Here is a 24019-nt window from a genome sequence, read left to right on the forward strand (position 1 = left end):
ACTGGTGGACTACTTCAGTAAAGAGTAGATGCCGTCTGGCTCTGGTTTAAAGTCTGAACACAAACACACACACAGTTCAAACAACAGGAGACATCATTACAAGATTTGTAGTTCAATCAAGGCTTTAATCTCCACCTCTCTGTGTCACACAGTTCAAACTTTACTGGAAACCAGCTCAGACACAACTGACAGAGCTTCTGTATCGCCCACACTGTAGCTGCATCTTAAAATATGTAAAATGTCAAACCTGGAACCCACAGAGCTGAAACATTTGCATCAACTATATTCAGCGACACTACAAGTCAAATCTTTTGCTGTTTTCCACGATCTCACAGAAAAAACATAAAACCAGGAACTGTATAATATTGATTCTGTTCATTACTGGGTGGAGATTTCATAAACTAGGATTTGTTTGCTGGATACATATTTACTTGCTGTCATGTGATTTTGCTGCAAGATTTAGCCACATTTCATACTCAGAAAAAACAGCCTGTGATAGACTGGATATCTTTCAAAGGTATACCTCACCTCTTCTACTGACAAATAAGACAAATAAGCCTCTCTCTCTGTCTCTGTCTCTGTCTGTCTCTCTCTCTCTCTCTCTGTCTATGTGACATGTTCACTGGGTGAGAGAGCAGTGAGGTTTCAGAGAGTAAAGGTGAGCAGTAGTGCAGTGAAGTGAGGCGTGGGTGTGTAAATTTTGACCCAGTAAATTGTTTTAAAATTGAACTTTGTGGTACACCACAGGTACTGTGAGCTTCATATGATGAGACAGTATCTATGGTGACCAAAAAAAGCTTCTACTGAGACAGAAGCTGCAGATAGATTTAAAAGAACATCCAGACACAGCAACATCAGCAGATTTATTGCAGCCAGTTAGTGTGTGTTAAATTGTCATAATGTGGAAATGCAGTAGTTAGTATTGCATAGTGCAGCGGTCCCCAACCCTTTTTGCGCCACGGACCGGTTTATGCCCGACAATATTTTCACGGATCGGCCTTTAAGGTGTCGCGGATAAATACAACAAAATAAAACTAGTACCGGTACCGAACAAAAGAAAATTTATTCATAACACAGGTGAAAAGACCCAGGAAAACCGAGTAAATGATAAAAACGATAACAAAATAACGCTGAAAACCAATAAAAACCCTGAAAACTATACATTTCACACCTGAGCCTCAACTCTCGCGGCCCGGTACCAAACGACTCACGGACCGGTACCGGTCTGAGGCCCGGGGGTTGGGGACAGCTGGCATAGTGCATGGGGCTTGCTACAGCCAATGCTCTGAAGGAAGTATATGGATTGAGAACCATTGCTATTGGTTTGTTTGGCTATAATTTATGCCACAACTGAATAGGAAACTGTCTGCTTCCACTCAACAGGACAGGATAATAGATACACAATCTCCATATTTAACATAAAACACTTCTGCTTATTTCCAGACAAGCTTTGCAAAACTCAAAGTTAAATATAAGGAACATCAATCGCCCTCTGTTTGGAGGTCCATGCACAATCTTGCTTCATGGGGTAAATATGATCATGAGAAAAGATGGTGGATCAGCCCACACAGGAGTAGCTTGTTAATGATCTGAAGGCAGTTGGTACCAAAGTCACCAAGAACAACATTGGTAACATGCTATGTCATAATTTGTCGACCTTTTCAGCACCCACAAGGTTCCCCTGTTCAAAAAGTCCTATGTACAGGCTGTCTTAAGTTTACCAGTGAACACTGACATGATTCAAAGAAGGCTTGGGAGAAAGTGCTGTGGTCAGATGAAACCTAAATTAATTTGGAAGCTCAACTCAGTGTTAACTCGATCCACTGTTTGGAGGAAGAAAAATGTTGAGTATGTCCAAAGAACACCATCCCACAGTTAACTATGGAGGTGGTAGCATTGGGATTTTTGCCTGTGTTTCTGCTAAGGGTACAGGACAACTTCACCTCATTAAGGATGGATGGTACCATGTACAGAAAAAACTTGGAAGAGAACCTCTTTTCCTCCATCAGAACATTGATGAAGGGTCATGGATGGGTCTTGTAGTATGCCAATGACCCAAAACATTCAACAAGGGAAACAAAGAGGAAGCAGCTGAGCCAGTCTCCTGACCTCAGTCCTACAAAATATCTATTGAGGTTTGAGGTGAAGCCAAGAAACCTAAAGGATTTAGAGAGTTTCAGTAAAGATGAATGGGCCAAAATCCCTCCTGAAATGTGGTGACCAACTACAAGAAATGTCTTAGTATTGTCCTTACCAACAAGGACTTCTCCACCAAGTACTACAGTCATGGCCAACTCCAGCCCTACAGGGCCTGTGTCCTGCAGGTTTTAGAGGTGTCCTTGATCCAACAGAGCTGATTCAATTGGCTAAATTACCAACCATTCATCTGCTTCCGATTATCCTTTCCAGGGTCGCGGGAGGCGCTGGAGCCTATCCCTGTCATAGCTGTCATATAGGGCGAGAGGTGGGGTACACCCTGGACAGGTCGCCAGTCTGTTGCAGGGCTTGCATAGAGACACAGACAACCATTCACACTCACATTCACACCAATGGGCAATTTAGATAGACCAATTAACCTATCCCCACTACTGCATGTCTTTGGACTGTGAGAGGAAGCCTGAGTACCCGGGGAGAACCCACGCAAACACAGGGAGAACACCGTGCTGCCTGGCTAAATTACCTCCTCAACATTTCTTGAAGTTCTCCAGAGGCCTGGTAATGATATCTAAAACCTGCAGGACACCGGCCCTAGAGGCCTGGAGTTGGCCACCCCTTTAGTACTAAATCAAGTTTTAATTGGGGTCTAATACTTATTCCCTCAATGATATCAATTTGTAGCTTTAATTAATGTGTCTTTTATTTATTTATTTGGTTAATATTCTGTCGTTCTCCATTAAAATGAAAACATAAAAAAACATTTCTTTGTAAATAAGCAAAATTACAAATTTAACAGAGAATCAAATAAATATTTAGAATATTATTGACCCTTTACCTCTAAGTGTATATGCTCCCCTTACCCCAGTCTATATATTTATTCTTGTTCTTGCTCTAGCTGTTTGTTTGTTTTTCGTTGTTTGATCTTTTGCACTGAATGTAACTGGAACCTCGTCGTCTCGTCTCTCTGTATAGTGTACTGTGTATAGCAGAGATAACAATAAAGTTTGACTTTATTTACATTTTGATGACGATAAAAGTGTTTGATGTCCTAAGCTTGAGAAATGATGTGGTTAGCTTAGCACGCGGACCAGAAACACTTGTCTCTGCCCAAAGTTGAACATGAAGAGCAGCTGTACCTCTTTTCCTCTTTGGTGTAACAGCTATTTGTCCATAACTTATTTCTTCAGTTCTCACTGCTGAGTAGATTACAGCTGGATCACGCTCTGAAGGAAAAACACACACAAATTATAGTTTAGTTCAGACAATATTTTTTTAATTTTAATTATGAAGAGATTAAGTTAGATCTTCTGCAACTAGCTGCAGGTTTTCACAGTTTTTTTCTTCTTTACACCTCTGCTGAGAAACTAGAATTAATTGCATTGAACTTGTAGCTGTTTGAGTGAAGACGAAGGTGCACAACCACAGAGATTGCACCTTCATCTCAGTGCAGTCTGACACACTTCACCACAGAGCACCAAACAAACAAGTTCTCACAGCATGAACACTCCCATTGCCAAACCAGAACTCACAGTGGTGAGAAGCCCCTTCAGCATTACGCTAGAATCAACAACAGGAAATAACTGCTGTGGTTAAACATACAGAACTTGTTAAAGGACATTTGGTCTCTTCAGTCTCTTTCTTCAGACATTTAATTAATTTAATTCTAACAATGTTCACCCTGCTAACAACTTATGCTTGTGCCTAAGCAAGACAGCAGACACATCTGGGCATTTTGCTCACATGTTGAGTTATGGCATGGCCAAAAGTTACAACCAACCTCACATCTGATCCATTTAAGGTGGACCTGTGTGAACACCATTAAGTTAAAACCAAATGTGGCACTAAGAAAACAGTCTTATATCATCATATGGCATCGGCTTAAATCAAGTGAAAGCTGCAGAGAGCCATGTCAGCGCTTCTTCCTGGTTTTGACTTTGGATAGAGATAGGTTGGGTGCTTTAGTCAAGTTTTTTATTAGCTGCACTGTATCAACTCTGTTTCTTTACTTTTGTCAGACCAGCACAGCAATAAAAACAAAACATTTTAAAGTGTTTCTGACAAGAATAAGATAAGAGGTGCACAAGACACAAATACTGAATGACTTGTTTACATGTGAAAACTAGCTTTCCTGTCCATGAATGAATCCCGGCAATGGAAAATTGAACTTTTCCATGTGAATGAAGTGTTCTTATTCCCCATTCATCAGGGTGTGGAAGGTGTGAATACCGAAAATACATTGTTTACACTTTAGTTTGTCATCACAGGATGTTTTAAATTCTATGAAGTACTGTTAATTCATTCATTTAGCTGGATGGCTAATTCATTTTTATCATTTTTAAACTTATAGACCTCCAAGTCCAACAGGATTGCTTTCATGCTAGTTCACACATTTTTAACCTTCCGTGATTTTTTGTTTGTTTGTTTGTTTATTAGAGCTACTGACCATCACTGCATTAGCATTTTCGTGTTATCCTACAACCTAACTTAAACCCTCAACTTCTGTCCAAGAGGAGAATCATGATGGAGACAAAGAAGAGCAGCTTACCTCTCGGCTTTGATCTGTTTTTCTTGTCGTTGATGATGATTTGTCCATAACTGACGTCTTCAGTTCTCACTGCTGAGTAGACAAATTAGTTGGATCAGTCTCTACACAGTAAAACACACACAGGACATCAGTGCAGGCAGAAAAAAGCTTTCAAGCAACACAAATTAAAAGTCAAAGTTATGTTTACAACCTCACTGCTCATCAATAGAATGGATGTATGTGGTCATCATGTGAGGCCATAAAAACTAAAATTATTAACAATTTAAGTAATTTAACTTCATCCAGTTATTAATAATTTCTTGTTCTGTTTTTAAATTCAACACCTAAATATCACACCATCTAAGGTGACGGGACACCTTTTTGTTCAACTTTTTTAAAAATCTCATACAGGATGCTGTATGACTGCAGAGCTGTTAGCTTCAGTTAACCGCAGACCACAAGTACACAATCCACCACACAGAACAACAGTCAATACACAAACTTCTCTTTGCCCAATAAAAAAACGAGAAAAAAATAAAAATGTAAAAATAAAAAAAACTATATGTTTCTTGTTCACAATAGCACACATTTTTACACTTCTGACCACCTCTCACATGCGTCATGAAGTTCTCATCCCTTATATAATTTAATAATTGTTTTCATGTTATTTATTGCCCTTGATTGACTGTACCCCCTAGATTTTTTGTGGGATCCTGCATCTCTGCAGTTCACCTCATAGACCCCTGCTGTTTGAGTGTTTCACTGCATGTGTACCTGTCTCATTCTTAATCTTTTTTATCATGCTGTCAGATGCCTCCTAAAGGCTTCTGCCAAAGAGCTTAAGCATGATAAGAAGGTTTTTAAAGTATTTAAATGGGCAGTTATAAGAGAATTTAGGGTCTCAAATATTCATGGATTTCAGCTGTTCACAGGTAGTTGACTGTAGTTCCCTTTTCTGTCCACTCTCTCCAAGTCCATGTGTGCTTACCATTGGTTTGTGTCTAGTGTGTAGGTTTGTGTCCAGTTCATAGGTTTTAGTATCAGTTTCCAGTTTTATTTGCTAATCTTTTGTCTCATGTGTGCCATTAGATTCTGTTCACCTGTGTCTCAATTTGTTCCCAGGTGTTTCCTCTGTGTCCTGATTTTCCTGCATTCTATTTATTTTGCTCTCTTCCTGCTTGTTGTTGCCATATCACACTGTTATGGTCATTCTTTTACATCTCCCAGTGTCTCCTAGGCACATTGAGGGTTTTTTTTTCTTTTTTTTTTTGTGTCCCGTTTGGATCTATAGCCATCAGAATTGTTGTCTTAAGGCCAAGAAAGATGCCAAGCGGATTTATTTTACCAAGTGGATCATCATGGCCTTGCCATATTGGTCCATTTGATTGACCTTTATTATAATTATGAATTTATTTTATTTTTAGTTGCTACAAATGGGACAGACATGACTGGGGGATAGGACAGGGAGAAAGAATCAAAGAAAGAGAGGGAGAGAAAGAAAACCAAAGGGGAGAAGAGACGGTGAGAAGGGGGGGAAGAGAAAACAAAAAAAAAACAAACAAAACTCCTGGGTCACCTGTATGGAGAAAAAAAACAGACGAGAAAGCAAACAGCAAAGAGCAACATAATAAAAAAAAACGGCACCATCACAATAAACTAGCTAGCAGTAGATATCAGTAGATACTAAATAATAAACGATATTGTGCAGCACGCAAGATAGACAGCGCACAATGTGCTTTGAGGCAGCAGCCAAGAAAGCTGTAGTCCACGTCTGTGAATACCCATGTGTACACCTGTGTGCATACCTGTGTGGATCAGCATGCTTGCATTCCAAAGGTTTCTCCATGTAACGATCTGCTAGGGAGTGTGGGGAGCCACAGCCCTGTCCTTTATGGTATCAAGCAGGTATGGAGGAGATCAATGACTCCAGACATCCAGAGGCTCCCAGAACACAAGAGACCAAGGAAGACCAACAGAGGGGCAGCCGCGCCACTGTTCCAGTAAGAGCTGAGGAGAGTCCCAGATGATGGCTCACTCAGCAGCCGCGGAGCAGAAGCCAGGGGGAGTTGCAGTGATGCGCCCGTGAGCTCCACCGGCAGCCAGCCGTGCCTGAGTGACCGAGTCCCAGGCCGAGAGGCCGGGGGCACCCCACCTCCGAAGTGGCCCGAGCGAGCCCCGATAAGCGGCCGCCAAGGAGTGAGCCGGTGTGTACCCGGACGCCCACCCCCAGACACAAAGAACCACCAACGCACCGACACCTGAGGGAGTCCGCCACTGGCAGGGAAGTGGTGGTGGGTGGAGATAGGCCTCCAAACCTTGGAGGGCCTGAGATGTCCCCAGAGAGGTGGCGTCTGATACCCAACCTGACATATAGACACAGAAATACAGGCACACACAGATACAAACATCCATTCCCACCCTCATGCTCTCATATGCACTCACTCCACACTCAACCAACGTGGAGACAGACATAAAGAGACGCTGTATACACGATCACACTCCCCAAGCGTACTCTACGAACCGGGTCTAGGTACCCTTGCCCCTGGAGGGGGAACTGCACCCAGACCCAGGTGGTGTTACCCTTTTCCCTGCGGTGGGGAGAGGCAGACCGCCCCGACTCCGCAGCAGCAGGGAGGCCCCACACTCCAGACCGCAGTCGGACGGCCAACTCCTCCTCCTAGCCCCCCCGCTCCAGCAGGTCGCAGAGAATGGGGGTGAGAGAAGACTCCAAATCTCCCTCCACCCGCTCATTGTAGTGTTGATGCATGTGTGTTCTAAGGTGCAATTAAAACCCAGGAGGGCATGGAGCTACCTGCCAGAGAGCAGCAGGTAAGCGCATGGTCCCTCCTGCTAGCCCTCAATGTCTACGTGTATTTAAAATTGAGAGGTGGGCAACGACGCCAGGGGCGAGGTGTACACCCTGATGGTACTTTGGACTCCGTGTATCGTGCCCACCCCCAAGATCCTATATGTATGTGTAATGACAGTGTGAGTAATGTGAATGTCTAAGTTGTGGGATAAAATTGAGGCACAGGCAGCCAGAAGGGGATGGGGGGGGGGGGGGGGGGGGGACGGGGGGAGGGGGGGGAACGGGGGGGGACGGGGGGGTAGCCTCCTCTGCACCCTGGTGACATACCCCTACTCCAAGGCCCTGCATGTGTGGGTGGTTTTGGTGGAGCGGGAAGAGGGAGGCAGCTGGAGATGGGGAGGGAAGGAAGGGAGGGGCAAGTGACCCCTCCCCAGGGCCAGCTCCTCCACTGACCCCAGTAGGCACCCCCATACTCCGCGACCCGCCAGGGAAAGGGGGCCCAGGCCTATCCAGACCGGGGCCCAGTGCAGCAGCGCCCCCCGGCCCCACAGAGCCCGGGACAGTTCACCCAACCCCACCACAGAGAAAACTGCACCCACCCCACCATCCACTCATCTTCCAGACTACATAAGACAATAAACGCCCAGGCTGAGATCTTCTTCCACCTCTCCTGTATCTCCCCCTCCTGCAGAGAGAGCTCCTGAGGAGAGGAAAGCTCCTGCAAGATGTGACAATCTCCCCCACCAGTTGAAGAGCCCCCCAGGTGGCTCGACGCACCGGCGGCACCCTGCGCCAGGGCTGGGCCCCCATGCACCCACCCGCCCACAACCCCGGCAACACACCAACCAGGACCCAAGCCCCCGAGGCCCGGCCAGGGCCCCAGCCCAGAGACGGAGCACCCCCAGAACCTCACGCCCATCCCGGACCCACCCAGGCACATTGAGTTTTAATTACTTTGTTGACTTTCCCATTTCTGTTTTGCCAACTCATCAGTTCAATAAAAGGCTCGCCTTTTGCTCAACTCCCCTTCACTTTCTGTGTTTGCATTTTCGGTCCTTGTTCACCACACTCAACACAAGCAGGTTGAACCACGCAGCAGAAATGTGTTACATTAAGTTATTTTGAAGTTGATTTCTATATGAATACAGGGAGACATAACTTTACTGCATGTACAAAATCTCCATTTCAGGACTTCAAGTGGAATTCTACTTTTTTAAATTTTGTTTGCATGCTAGTATTTAATTTTATAAAGACACAGTTTAATCAGTTCATCTAAACAAAAAAAAAAACCATAAACACAATATTGCCTCTGCTTTGTTTATCTGTTGCTGTTGTTGTGACATCTTAACAATGCTGTATATGATGTCTTCTAGGATGTCCTCTCCTGGAGCTTTACCTCTTTCAAATGACCCAAAGCTAACAGCAAAAGAACTCAATACAAATTCTCTATTTGAACCTTTAATCGAAATAAACGGTGAAAGAAATTCTAAATTTGTAATGTGAAACAAAGTTACTTGCGGAGACTTGAAGTGTAAATACAAAACAAATGTAATAACTGCCTAGATCATTCCCTAAAACCGAACCACACATGTAAAATTCAGATGTAATTTTTGATATTTAATGGATCGGATTACATTTTTTATTTCTCTCCGATATCCGATCCAGTAATTTAGGTCACTATCGGACCGATACCGATACGTAATATCGGATCGGTCAATCTCTAGTTACAACTGACCCACATTACAACTATCCCCGGCCTCCCCTACATGTGTAATTTGTAGAAATGTGACGGATAAATTGTAATGGAGAAAAAACATATATAAAAATAAATAAGAGTGTATTTAAATGTATAAATGATAACATATGTAGATTATCATAACCACACATCTGAAATGCAGTTTTATAACTCTCACCTTCAGGTTTCCTGTGAACACATCGTCTCACCAGCAGAACCAGTAACACCAGTAGAACAACAACACAGACTGATCCAACACATGACAATGCAGGAAGAAGATAGGAACCAGGAGGAGAGGTGGATGTAGGTGGAGGTGTGGTGGTGTGTTCCCCTAAAACAAAGCAAACACAGTTATTAAGTTGTCGTCACATTGTGAATGTTGAAAGCTGCAGAAACACAGACAGGTGAGTGTGTCACCTGTGACAGTGATCCAGCTGGATGGAGACTCTCCATGACCGCTGATGTCACACTTGTAGAGGCCTTCATCAGACCTGGAAACATGCTGGATGGTCATGTGACCTGTAGGCTGCTTCCTGATGAGGGAGCCATCTTTATAGAAAGCAGCTGGGAGGTTGGAGGGAGTGGTCTTTGTTTTACAGAGCAGAGTGACGTCATCTCCCTCCATCACAGGGAGGACAGGACTCTGCAGGATCACTGATCCACCTCAACACAGAGACAAACTACAGCATTTCATCCATTTACACACAGCTTCATCAACACTAACTCCACACACTCAGCTTACCAGTGACTGTCAGGTTAACCATGTTACTGATGGGACCCTCTCTGGACTCACACCAGTAAACTCCACTGTCAGAATGGAAAATATAGCTCATGTCACATGAAGAATTAGCTGGTTTTCCCCACCCATCTCTGCACTGAGACCTCTGTTGTTTGCTTGTGTTTCTCCTCAGAGTCCATCCAGCAGAGCTGTCGTCCTCCTCACAGCTCAGAGACACAAAGACTCCTTCAAAGAACTGAGAGCTGCTGGGACTCACAGTCAGACGAGCTGTGAGGGTTAAAAGGAAAAACTGATGATCTGTTAAGAGTTTTTTTTTTTCTTTCAAAAAGCAAAAAGAGAGTTTCTGCAAACATGAACCCAATCAGGTCATATCAGTGAGCATTTCTCAGGTTTAAACTGTGACAGAAGAAGGTTACTGACCTTGGTTTGTTGTGCAGCTCAGCAGTGAGATCAGAACTAAAAAGAAATGACACTCAGGTTGATTTGAGGTGAACATAAAGAACAACTCCACACAAACAGCTGACAAACACTTGTAACTCTCTGAAATATCTGCTCATTTTCAATTTAAAGCCAGCAACATGTTTCAATAAAGTTCGAATAAAAGCTTGAAAAATGTGCAAACCTAAAAAGCTGCCATTCATCAATTCCAGCTGTCACAGGGTGTGTACAGCTTGTCAGTCTAGTGAAGACCATCATTCACACCCATTTTAGCCATTTTAGAATCACCATTTAACCAAACATGTCTTTTGAATGTCAAGGAAACCTACACAGTATTGTGGTTCCTGTGTCGTTGGCAAGGTATTTTGAGTTTTGTGTTTGTCATGATTTATTTTTTTATTATTTATTTTTGGATTCATGAGGTAGCTCACATTCTAGTGTAATATTATTATTACTATTATGTATGTGTATGTATGTATGTATGTATCTATCTATAGATATATACAGTGGGGCAAAAAAGTATTTAGTCAGCGACCGATTGTGCAAGTTCCCCCACTTAAAATGATGACAGAGGTCAGTAATTTGCACCAGAGGTACACTTCAACTGTGAGAGACAGAATGTGAAAAAAAAATCCATGAATCCACATGGTAGGATTTGTAAAGAATTTATTCGTAAATCAGGGTGGAAAATAAGTATTTGGTCAATAACAAAAATACAACTCAATACTTTGTAACATAACCTTTGTTGGCAATAACAGAGGTCAAACGTTTACTATAGGTCTTTACCAGGTTTGCACACACAGTAGCTGGTATTTTGGCCCATTCCTCCATGCAGATCTTCTCGAGAGCAGTGATGTCGCCGAGCAACACGGACTTTCAACTCCCGCCACAGATTTTCTATGGGGTTGAGGTCTGGAGACTGGCTAGGCCACTCCAGGACTTTCAAATGCTTCTTACGGAGCCACTCCTTTGTTGCCCGGGCGGTGTGTTTTGGATCATTGTCATGTTGGAAGACCCAGCCTCGTTTCATCTTCAAAGTTCTCACTGATGGAAGCAGGTTTTGGCTCAAAATCTCACGATACATGGCCCCATTCATTCTGTCCTTAACACGGATCAGTCGTCCTGTCCCCTTGGCAGAAAAACAGCCCCATAGCATGATGTTTCCACCCCCATGCTTCACAGTAGGTATGGTGTTCTTGGGATGCAACTCAGTATTCTTCTTCTTCCAAACACGACGAGTTGAGTTTATACCAAAAAGTTCTACTTTGGTTTCATCTGACCACATGACATTCTCCCAATCCTCTGCTGTATCATCCATGTGCTCTCTGGCAAACTTCAGACGGGCCTGGACATGCACTGGCTTCAGCAGCGGAACACGTCTGGCACTGCGGGATTTGATTCCCTGCCGTTGTAGTATGTTACTGATGGTGACCTTTGTTACTTTGGTCCCAGCTCTCTGCAGGTCATTCACCAGGTCCCCCCGTGTGGTTCTGGGATCTTTGCTCACCGTTCTCATGATCATTTTGACCCCACGGGATGAGATCTTGCATGGAGCCCCAGATCGAGGGAGATTATCAGTGGTCTTGTATGTCTTCCATTTTCTGATGATTGCTCCCACAGTTGATTTTTTCACACCAAGCTGCTTGCCTATTGTAGATTCACTCTTCCCAGTCTGGTGCAGGTCTACAATACTTTTCCTGGTGTCCTTCGAAAGCTCTTTGGTCTTGGCCATGGCGGAGTTTGGAGTCTGACTGTTTGAGGCTGTGGACAGGTGTCTTTTATACAGATGATGAGTTCAAACAGGTGCCATTCATACAGGTAACGAGTGGGGGACAGAAAAGCTTCTTACAGAAGACGTTACAGGTCTGTGAGAGCCAGAGATTTTCCTTGTTTGAGGTGACCAAATACTTATTTTCCACCCTAATTTACGAATAAATTCTTTACAAATCCTACCATGTGAATTCATGGATTTTTTTTTCCACATTCTGTCTCTCACAGTTGAAGTGTACCTCTGGTGCAAATTACTGACCTCTGTCATCATTTTAAGTGGGGGAACTTGCACAATCGGTGGCTGACTAAATACTTTTTTGCCCCACTGTATATCCTCCTGACTACCAGGAAAAAAAATGTTGTCCAATCAAAAAAAATTTTAAATCCCTCATTGTTTGATTTAATTAGAAGACTGAAATTATTTTTTGGGAAAAAAAAAGATATCACATGTCCACTGCAGAGGACATTGGAAGGCCAAACGTGTAAAAATGAACTTTGATGGCAAACATTTGCTTCAACTCTTCACCAAGGAGAAGTTTGTAGTGGTTTCTTCCACAAATAGTCACTGCTATACTGAAGCCACGAGTTGGTGATTGCCAGATCAAAAAGTAGAGAACTGCACATACTGTCAATTTCTGAGTGCGAGAGACCATCCTGTAGAAACTCAACATTTGGCAACAAGGTCCACGTATTGGTAGTGTACTCAGCAATTGCCAGTGGCTTTGGCACATGGACCTTTGTTTTTCTTAGACCATCTTGTGCGTCTGTCCTGAGGTTGATTGCCATAGACAGAGGATGCCATGACAACTGGCTTGTTGTCCAACCACTTAATGACAGCAAGTTCAGGTCTGAGTACCATCCCTGATGCTCCTCCTTCTTTCTTCTTCAAGAGCTTATTCCCTATGATCTTCTTCATCAGACAACTCAAGATCTGGGTTTCCCTCATCAAACTGCAATAAATTTTTTTCTGCTTCTAAAAAGTACTCCTTTTCTAGTCATTTAAAAAACAGAACAAACTGGAGGAAATGACTACAAATGTCCACTATGGAGGACATTTTTTAAACACTTCAATACTATACTAAAATGAAGTTAGAATTAAGCATACTATGTTTTAATGTGTTATTAAGAGACTTATTTAAAATATGTTAACAACATTTACATATACCACAGTGTAGTCATGTGTCCACTGTGCAGCTGTGTTGATATAATGAGTGAATGATTTGATCTTTTCACTGCCTGCTGTGTTTCCTCGACTCCTGAGCAAAGATAAAGAGTCAGTTCAGACCTGCAGTTGGTCCTTGTGGTGTTTGAACTTGAATTCAGCCTGATTTGTTTTTCATGTCTTCTCCTCCATCATCAGTTATCAGGAGAGCAGACAGTCAAAGTACAAGAATTCAAACAAACACAGAGATTCTACTTACAGAGCAGACACAGCACAGATGTTTCCTTCATCGTCCTTCTCACTCATTTGAGCTTTTTTTCATTTCTGTCACTGACACCAAGTAAAGCCCGCCCTCTTCCTCTGAGCACCAGCTTTCTATTGGTTCAAACACAGAGGTCGGGACTAAATTCTTTTAAAAAAATCAAGTTATAAACTACAAACATGTTAATTTTAACGCGATGAGGTACCTCAGACATTCTGCACCGTAACTGTGTTATTTTTGTCAAATATTTAAATTGATGATCTGAAACATTTACGTGTGAAAAATGGTAGGTAATCAGGAAAGGGGGGGCAAACACTCACACCACTCTATAAGATCAAAGGTCACACCTAAGAAAAGAAAACCATCCGTTCAACAAACAATTGTTGCCTTGTTTTGTTTCCACCATGTTTAAGTGTGAACTCACATCTAGTTCAGAGTGAAATTTTACAAGAGCAGTGTCATGTGTCTCGCCTCTGTCAGTGCGCTCCAGGGCAGCTGTGGCTACAATGTAGCTTACCATCACCAGTGTGTGAATGGGTGGATGACAGGTTGTGTAAAGCGCTTTGGGGTCCTTAGGGACTAGTAAAGCGCTATACCAAAACAGGCCATTTTACCATTTACCATCACTTCAATTTATTCACAGCTTCTAAGCAGATTTCCACTCTGTCATCAGTTTTCATCATCTCGTATTCCTGTCAGATCGTGTGTGTTCCTGTCTAGCTATCTTTGTGAAGACCGAAATCTGCATTCATTCTACTATACTTGTGAGAACCAACACTCACTTGTGAGGACACACTCGCGATCCTCTCAAATTTGAAGGCCTTTTTGAGGCTCAAAATTTAGTTTTTTTTAGTCAGGGTTTCAATTAGGTTATGGTTAGGTATAAAGAGGGTTTGATTTAGTTCTCTTGTGTTAAAGATTTTGGTGCACAGTCCTATGGGCCGCTGGGTCATCATCATCCATACTCTCCTTTAAAGCTCCCGATCAACTTTTTTCTGCTCCTCTTCTCCTTCCCTCAAAGGTCCTCTTTGGTATATACTGTAGACGTGCCTTCTAATTGACTGGTCCTTGTATTAAGTTACTGTGTAGATATTCAGCTTATGAGTTAACGGGAAGAGCGGTATGTGTATATAAAAATAATATAAAAAAATTCCTAATGATTAGGGTTAGGCATTCGTTTTGAATGGTTAGGGTAAGGGACTAGGGAAACCATTATGTCAATGAAGGTCCTCACTAAGATAGCTGAACGGGCGCATGTGTGTGTGTGTGTGTGTGTGTGTGTGTGTGTGTGTGTGTGTGTGTGTGTGTGTGTGTGTGTGTGTGTTCCTCGACTAATTTCACCTCATAAAATGTGCCAACATGAGTTCAACAGGTCAGAACATATTTCACAGCAACATAAACAATCAATAAACATTAAAACTAGTACCAATGTTTGCAACGTTTTATTAAAAATAAACAAATAAACAGAAATAAAAATAAATAAACAGCAATATATGAACAAGCAATATTTAAACAGAAGTTACAGACTTCAAAGTCTCGTAAATGGAAGGAAAAGTCAAAGCTTCACAGATCAGAGAGGACAGATCTCCCTCTGTAGCTGCTTGGAGAAGATTTTTCTTTGATTTCATAAAATCTACCACAAAGCTTACTCAGTAATAGCTGCTAAACGGATCCTGAACATTATTAGGCAGATTATTAATAACCAGATTATGACACAGTGTTTCTGTACTTGGTTGAGTGTCTGTAATTATCTGTGACTGTGGATCTCTGCATTGGTTTGTTTGTTATGAAAGGTTTCCAATAACTTTCAGTCCAGTCCAGTTTACACAGGGAATCTTGTTTGTGTTCTTTAGGACACTTAACATTGACTGATGAATTATTCAACCATAAAAAAATAATATAAAAAAAACAATCCTTACTCAAGGGAGGAACCAGTTCTGTGCCTATGGATAACAGACAACAGGCACTTTGTTACCTGCAGCCAGTCACAAAATTGCATATTTAATCAATTTCTTTAATTAAATATATAATAATTATCAAAAATGACACTTTGTCAGTGCATAAAATATTATTTATGCAACAACAATGTGATTGTAAATAAGGTATCAGCTAAAAACTCATCTCGTTAAGGGCTGCAGTCGAGGCTTTGTCATGGTTTGAAGTTGCATTTCAGTGGTGTTGGAGAAATTGTTAGAGGTGATGCAATTATGAACACAGAAAAGTATCAATAGATTTTGATCCCCGTGTAATACCATCTAGAAAGAGTCTGATGGGCAGCAGATACATTTTTCAGCATGACAATGATCCCCAAAACATTGCAGGTATGGAGGAGATCAATGACTCCAGACATCCAGAGGCTCCCAGAACACAAGAGACCAAGGAAGACCAACAGAGGGGCAGCCGCGCCACTGTTCCAGTAAGAGCTGAGGAGAGTCCCAGATGAGGGCTCACTCAGCAGCCGCGGAGCAGAAGCCAGGGGGAGTTGCAGTGATGCGCCCGTGAGCTCCGCCGGCAGCCAGCCGTGCCTGAGTGACCGAGTCCCAGGCCGAGAGGCCGGGGGCACCCCACCTCCGAAGTGGCCCGAGCGAGCCCCGATAAGCGGCCGCCAAGGAGTGAGCCGGTGTGTACCCGGACGCCCACCCCCAGACACAAAGAACCACCAACGCACCGACACCTGAGGGAGTCCGCCACTGGCAGGGAAGTGGTGGTGGGTGGAGATAGGCCTCCAAACCTTGGAGGGCCTGAGATGTCCCCAGAGAGGTGGCGTCTGATACCCAACCTGACATATAGACACAGAAATACAGGCACACACAGATACAAACATCCATTCCCACCCTCATGCTCTTTTTGGGGGCTCGTCCGGTTATTGAGGAGGGAGAGTTGGAGGTTTAGACGGAGAAATCCGGGGTCTTAGGTGGTCTGACGGGCAGACATGAATTCCAGTGGTCTAAGTGAGTGGGCATAAGCCGGCTTATCCAAAAGGTAAGGCACTACCTGTTGAATTATTTCCAAAGTGTGCCAAATTGGAAATGATAAAATTTAAGTCTACTCACTGAAGTTACTGGTGGATGTCTGTTTTGATTTTGATGAGAATCTCATGACAGTACTGAGGATTTAAAGCAGTTGGACTGCTGGAAAGGATTTAATGCGGTTGGACCGCTAAAAGGAAAAGCAGTTGGACTGCTCAATGTTTTTAGTATGTTAGGGAATTTGCTTATTTTTTTGGTTATAAGGTTGGACCTGCTTCAGTCTTACACTTTGTTGGGTGTTTTACTGTTGTTCCAAAGTATTATAAATTACTCAAGAACGCCAGTTGGACTGGTAGGAAGCGCAGTGCTCAGAGGTAACGCTTGCCAATGTCAAGGACGCTTAGACATTGTCCTCGAAGAGGGATAGTCAGTTGGTCACTGTGGAGCTTGGGGCACTCCAGAATAACTAGGAGTTAGAGTCTCCTTACCGTTTGGAACGGTATCTGCGCTTTTTTGGGCAGCAAAGGTTGGACCTTGGGTGTTGGACACTTTTAAATTGAGTTAGGGACTTTAGAGATGAGGCCAGAAACTGTTGGACAGATACTGGTTAATTGATTACAAAAAAGTTGGACTTTATCGGTTAGACCGTTAACTGAAATTTGTCAAAATTGGTTAGGCGCTAAAGCTGACAGATCTGACAGTAGTTGTAAATATAAGACGTCTTTGTAATATAAAAAGATCTGTGTGAAAGGAGTCTGAGGCAATGCTGCTGCTATTTTTAGACGGTGTGTGTGTGAGTGAAAATGCAAATGAGTAAGCAGTGAACTGTTTAAGCCACAGTTGGTTTTACAAATACTGCTGCAAACATTGTTGAGTGTGTGTTTCAAATGCCATTTATGTTTATTAGAGGACTATAAATAAAGTTTTGAGTTGCCGTAGTGGATGTATAGTAATTGACTGAGTTTGGATGTAGATATATAAATATATTGAGTGCACTGTATATACTTAAGACTAACACATCACTTTCAGTAGTAACTTTTCTCCAGCATTAGTTGCTGGTGGGTTTATTTTTTCAATTTCTTGTGTGTGCGGTGAGAATTAATGGAGGTTTCAATTTTTTGTTTGTTTGTTTTTTACTTGCTCTTTTTGATTATGACAAGCATGTCTAAAATACTCTTAGGAAAGTGTGTTGAGTTATATTCCTCAACTCTGGTCACACTTTAAGTGTGTGAATGCGGTGACTAGAAGCTTTGACATGATGAATAAAGGTGTGAGAGGTATTTCTTTGGTGATGTAAAGTAGGATGTTTTAAAGTTTGAAAGTGTTTTTAATTTGAGAGAGGCATGAGTGATGTTATAAGAGTTTGAGTTTCTTTTTCTTTCAGTTTAAAACACATAAGTACATACACTTGGTACACCTGTTTACTCTTTGACTTTATTAAAACAGACGGTGTATTTGAGTTTGAATTTCAGTAATTGTATGTTGATATGGTAATTTAGTTTTATGTTAGGTGAAGGAGATGTCCATCTCTGCGTCTTGCAGGATCGAAAGTGAAAGTTGAAGGTTGTGATGTGAATGCTGTGAGTACTCGATTTGAATGATTCTGTGTGAGGTGTACAAAATACTAAATAATAATAACACTATGAAAGTTGATAGTAGAGTGAGTGCAAGGTGATGTGTGAACAGAGGAAGTCTGAGAGAGAAGTGTGTGCGTAGGCAAAATGCAGAGTGTGTGCGTGAAATAAGGGAGTATTGTTTTTACATCAAGGTTTAGTAGAACTAAAGTAGAACGTCACAAACAGACAAAAGAAGGTAAAATGAAGAGAGAAAATAATGTGGTTCCCTGACCGGGAGAGAAAATAACTGACAATTACATTAATGAATAGAAAACACACATACACAAAGTGCCATATGTGAAATTATTCTAGGAAGGAGTCAGAAGTGAGATAGTTTAATATAAGATGCAATGAAGGAAGCAGCTTACATTCCTTTAATTCCCAGAGCCAGTGTGTTCCCTCCCCTGCCCACTTGGGCCCCGTATCAGGCGAGTATGGAAGGCTGGATAGCCCATGACGGGTAAGATCCCACCTCGAAACCCTGGGACAACCTAAGGCAGGCACAGTCACGATTATTCGCCTCACTCAGTCCCGGTGAGCTCCGACTCACTGGTGAGATGAAGTGAAGAGGATGGGACCTCAAGGGGTAAAGCCGCTGGGCTAAGGTGGAGGTGGAAAGTGGCAAGTGGAGCCCTACCTTCTGGCTGAGGACAAGGAATGCTGCTATTTAAGGTAGGAAATCAGAATTTGGGTTAGTAAATTTGGGAGGAGAAAATTGACTGTTTAAAGGCAAAATTATGAAGGAGTCTGACACACTGCAAAAGCAACATATGCAAATTCACATACACAAACAGAAAATGCATTAAACTTATAAAGACAAGACAAGCTCATGGAGTTCAATGCATAGACACTGATTAAACCTGGCTAAGAACACAAACACAGGCAATGAAGAACAGCTTGCTATTTTGTATGAATGATACAATGGTGTGAATGTTTAATAAAATACATTTGTGTTTGTAATTGAGGAATAGAAGAAGCCATATGACAAAGGGGGTTATGTTTTATGCTGAATTGAAGTATGTTACAGAGCATAAGGGGGTGATTTTTGTGTGCAAATTGAGTGGGTTTAATGAGACTTTTGGTGTATTGAGGAGGTGAAATTGTGTGGTGGCAAGACTTGTGTGTTTAAGGTTGTTGTGGTGATGGGTTGTTTCTGTCAGGTAGGTTGTTGTTGTTATTTTTGTTTTTAATAGAGGGAGTTTTAGGAAACATGGACATGTCTGGGAGGGGCCCACTATTTTGTAACAGTGCACTTAAAGAAAACCTGTCAGGGGATTTTGTTTTGTTTTTATGAGCTAACAATCAGCTCTATTTTTTCATTTCTGTTTTAAGCAGGCCTGCAACAGTGAATAACGGCGCTGAAAATTATCGGGAAGAGCAAATACAAGGGGGGCTTTCCAGATTACAATTGGCTGAGGAGAGCTACCTGTGGGGACTGATCAAGGTCGTAAGTCCCTGTAAAAAGGATTTTATGCGAGTCAATCCAGTCCAAAAGCATAAAGAAATATTTTCCTATGGAAAATAAAAAATGACTGAGCTCATTTTGCTGAGGGTGGAGTATCTGATCGTGCGGGAAGCTCCACTATCAGCAAATACATGGTGTGACTGCATGTAAGTGAATGTGTGACTGAATGTGAGTGAGGGTGAATAAATGTGGACAAACAATTTGCTTTTACCAGAGAAAATTTCTGTTTTGTTTTATTAAGTGGGGTTAGATTATGGGATTATAGTATATTGTTGGGAGGATGCCAAATGCTAAAGGGGAAATATTTTTTGATATAACTCAGTTACCATTAATTGAAGAAACACATGACTGATAACTGTTCTGTTTTAAGTTTATTTTATGATATAGATTGGAACATGAGTGAGGAAAACTGAGCATTTTTAAGTTTTGTATAGTATCTTGACACATGAAATGTATCAAGATAAAGGGGGGTTTAGGGTTTAATAATTTAATTGTTTAATAATTTAGGATCATTTTAGGACCTTTTGGGTTTTTGATCATTTGGATATGGTAAAACTGAAACTGTTATTTTTAAGTTAAGGTTAAAGGATTAAAAGTGAACTTGTCACGGTTTGCGAGGCAAGCCGTGTGGAGTTGTAGAAAAGGACCCAAAAGGCGGCAGCTCTGGTGCAGGTGAATATTTATTTACAACGGTGGGCACAAAACAGCACTGGTGGAAAAACAAGAAACCGGAAACCTAAACTGGGTAAGCTAATAACACAAACCAGAAACGAGACGCAGGGAGACCGAGGGGAAACAACACAGACAAACCAGCAACTACCATAACAGAAGACACAACTTAAATACACCCAGAGCACGGGGAGAACACAGACATAACAGGCTGGGGGAAACATGGAATAAACACAAAGAGAGACGAGAGCTCATAAATACACAGAGGGGCACAAGGGGGTAAGAGTCACAAAGGGAAAAAACACTTAGGGAACACCACAACAGGACACCTCAGAAAACCTGGCCTAAATAAGGAGCGAAAATACAAGGAACCAAGAATGCTGGGCCAACATGGCCCAGGACCATGACAGAACTGAATCCTGTTTAGAAGATACAATGCCGGTTTTTCAAAGCTGTGAATAAATCTTAGAGGGAAAATTAGTGAGGGTTGAAGGAGTAGAACAGGTTTGATTTTTTGATTTCTAGAAGTAGTGGTTATAATGTAGGCGTACACATACAGATATTACATAGGTTTATCTTTAGGATAAAGGGGGAGCTTCTACGTAGAAATGATTTTTATACATATTGCATTTTGTGCTTTTAAAGGAGTTGTGGCTCAAATTTGTCTCTGGAGGGTCACGAGCCTTTGGCTAGCGCTATGATTAGCCAATCTACTGTGAGGATAATATGAGTTCATGAAGGATTGCACACGCTTACAGACACAGAGTTAAGAAACACACATGACAGTATTGATTCCAGGCAAAAGGCCTTAAATTCATTTAGCTTTTAACTGAACTTAAAGAAGGACCAAAGAGGAAGGAAAGCATATATTTTGGTTAGGTCTGATAAACTAGAATTAGAAGGTATTGTTACATTAAAGGGAGCAAATGAAATAAAAAGGCTATACCAAAATGGGTTATAACATAGGAAATGTGAGGTTAAAATGAAGTTAACACATAGGAGTTGTTTCAAGGCAGCATTTAGCTATGATGAAATGTATACAGGAGTAATTGCTTATATGCTTAAACTTAATTGATTAAAGTGGTTGTTTTCTTTTAGAGTAGAGGAACTTGTAGCAGCGACAATTTGTGCACAGGATGTTGATGATCAGATAAGGGAAAGTAGAGCGAGCAACTGGACGTGAAAGCAGGGCTTAAAGAGTTTAAAGTGATGAGGAACGTTGAAGAATATACATAAATACAAGTCAATAAGTTAAGAGCATAATTAGGATCATGCTTTTGATTAAAGAGTCCCAAAAAGGATAAGTTAGGGAGATGCAAGAAAAGGTGTTTTGTTTCCTTTGCAGAAGATCTCGGCGACCACAGGAGGGGCGAGGATCCTGGAGATCTCGAGGCCTGCTGAACCACAATGTATTGCGACCTCTGGTGTTCCAGAGGTCGTGAGAGGGAGTGTGGAGCAGGGAAATTATTTTACTGCTATTGTTAAATAATTGTCATCATTACCATTGCATTAATAATAAAATCTGGAGTTTATATTGCATTCAGGGGTTAAACAGTGTCTCTTTCAGAAAGACTGAGTTGCAGGCTGACAGGAAGTTGTATGCAGAAGTGAAAGCAGATAGTTATTTTGAGCCGCAGGCTAAGACGAGGCTTTAACAATGTAACAGATAGCTTTAAGAAGGCCTTAAGCAGTTATGACTATTTCATACACAATGCATATCTGTGCTTATTAAAGAGTTGGAGCTCGGTCAATTAATTGGGGGTCGGAAGCTTTGTTCGGCGCGATGTTCGGACAATCTATTGTGCAAGTGACTTGGAGCCATAGAAGGAATTGCAATACATGCTTACAAAACACTTATATATCAGATCATTTTATATTAAGGTTTTAGTAGAGGTTCTTGGTTAAAACATTTATTTAGTAGAAGACATACACATAGTCTCAGTGAGCCTCTGGTCTGGTAAAAGGTCAGAAGTGCAACAGGTGAATTGAGAAAGAGCATTTGAGGACGAGACACAGACAGTAGGTGAAGAGGTGACACAAAGAGCATGTGAGGTCGTGACACACACACATAGAGTTAAATTTATTTAGAGGAACCGTCCTTGTTGTCTCGGCAAGAAAGAGGAACAAGACAAGAACTGAAAGGAAGACAGGAAGGGCTAGCCATGAAAATAGAAGATGATTTTCTAGGTGAAAAGTCATGATGATGTTGATCTGATCTATGTATAAAATGTACCGGTGACGCATGAAGGGGCGTCAGTAAACAAACCCTGATGCTATAAAATATCTGTTCATGCTTTGATTAAGTCGAGGACTACTGGCTGTCTGCGTACAGAGTGTCTTCCCACGCGTGTATTCATTAAAATCATCGTTTGACTTCACCCGGCCGGATCGGTGTGGTTATTCTTCGATCACCTCTTGTACCCTTCCTCAATATTGAATCTTAACAAATACCATCTAGAAAGAGTCTGATGGGCAGCAGATACATTTTTCAGCATGACAATGATCCCCAAAACATTGCAGGTATGGAGGAGATCAATGACTCCAGACATCCAGAGGCTCCCAGAACACAAGAGACCAAGGAAGACCAACAGAGGGGCAGCCGCGCCACTGTTCCAGTAAGAGCTGAGGAGAGTCCCAGATGAGGGCTCACTCAGCAGCCGCGGAGCAGAAGCCAGGGGGAGTTGCAGTGATGCGCCCGTGAGCTCCGCCGGCAGCCAGCCGTGCCTGAGTGACCGAGTCCCAGGCCGAGAGGCCGGGGGCACCCCACCTCCGAAGTGGCCCGAGCGAGCCCCGATAAGCGGCCGCCAAGGAGTGAGCCGGTGTGTACCCGGACGCCCACCCCCAGACACAAAGAACCACCAACGCACCGACACCTGAGGGAGTCCGCCACTGGCAGGGAAGTGGTGGTGGGTGGAGATAGGCCTCCAAACCTTGGAGGGCCTGAGATGTCCCCAGAGAGGTGGCGTCTGATACCCAACCTGACATATAGACACAGAAATACAGGCACACACAGATACAAACATCCATTCCCACCCTCATGCTCTCATATGCACTTACTCCACACTCAACCGACGTGGAGACAGACATAAAGAGACGCTGTATACACGATCACACTCCCCAAGCGTACTCTACGAACCGGGTCTAGGTACCCTTGCCCCTGGAGGGGGAACTGCACCCAGACCCAGGTGGTGTTACCCTTTTCCCTGCGGTGGGGAGAGGCAGACCGCCCCGACTCCGCAGCAGCAGGGAGGCCCCACACTCCAGACCGCAGTCGGACGGCCAACTCCTCCTCCTAGCCCCCCCGCTCCAGCAGGTCGCAGAGAACGGGGGTGAGAGAAGACTCCAAATCTCCCTCCACCCGCTCATTGTAGTGTTGATGCATGTGTGTTCTAAGGTGCAATTAAAACCCAGGAGGGCATGGAGCTACCTGCCAGAGAGCAGCAGGTAAGCGCATGGTCCCTCCTGCTGGCCCTCAATGTCTACGTGTATTTAAAATTGAGAGGTGGGCAACGACGCCAGGGGCGAGGTGTACACCCTGATGGTACTTTGGACTCCGTGTATCGTGCCCACCCCCAAGATCCTATATGTATGTGTAATGACAGTGTGAGTAATGTGAATGTCTAAGTTGTGGGATAAAATTGAGGCACAGGCAGCCAGAAGGGGATGGGGGGGGGGGGGGGGGGGACGGGGGGAGGGGGGGGAAC

General features: G+C 42.8%; 1 protein-coding gene and 1 long non-coding RNA gene across 2 annotated transcripts; one reads left to right on the forward strand and one right to left on the reverse strand.

The window, feature by feature from the left end:
- On the reverse strand, positions 1-13697 carry LOC146713080 (uncharacterized). The gene is made up of 9 exons (XM_085437446.1): positions 13594-13697; positions 10385-10420; positions 9968-10231; positions 9643-9888; positions 9398-9556; positions 8798-8886; positions 4703-4787; positions 3294-3380; positions 1-53 (listed from the first exon to the last, which is right to left on the reverse strand). Exons 1-9 carry the CDS (start codon positions 13622-13624, stop codon positions 10-12), a joined length of 1041 nt encoding a protein of 346 aa, XP_085293572.1. The 5' UTR covers positions 13625-13697; the 3' UTR covers positions 1-9.
- Positions 13698-15645: 1948 nt separating this feature from the next.
- LOC146713081 (uncharacterized) lies at positions 15646-15897 on the forward strand. The gene is made up of 2 exons (XR_014919129.1): positions 15646-15704; positions 15740-15897. It is a non-coding gene; the product is annotated as an uncharacterized LOC146713081 (long non-coding RNA).
- The last annotated feature ends 8122 nt before the right edge of the window (positions 15898-24019 follow it).

This window comes from Copadichromis virginalis, linkage group LG3 (genome assembly GCF_057382275.1).
Source record: "Copadichromis virginalis isolate Kocher_CV1m ecotype Utaka linkage group LG3, C_Virginalis_male_GT1.1, whole genome shotgun sequence".
NCBI classification, from domain to species: Eukaryota; Metazoa; Chordata; class Actinopteri; order Cichliformes; family Cichlidae; genus Copadichromis; species Copadichromis virginalis.

Excerpts from the sequence above, each read along its gene's own strand:
- LOC146713080 (XM_085437446.1), bottom strand. The coding sequence starts at position 13,624 with ATGAAGGAAACATCTGTGCTGTGTCTGCTCT. Across the intron at positions 4,788-8,797 it reads AACAGATAAACAAAGCAGAG|TTTGTCTACTCAGCAGTGAG; the intron begins GCAATATTGTGT and ends TGATCCAACTAA. Across the intron at positions 3,381-4,702 it reads AAACAGATCAAAGCCGAGAG|AGCGTGATCCAGCTGTAATC; the intron begins GTAAGCTGCTCT and ends TTTTTCCTTCAG.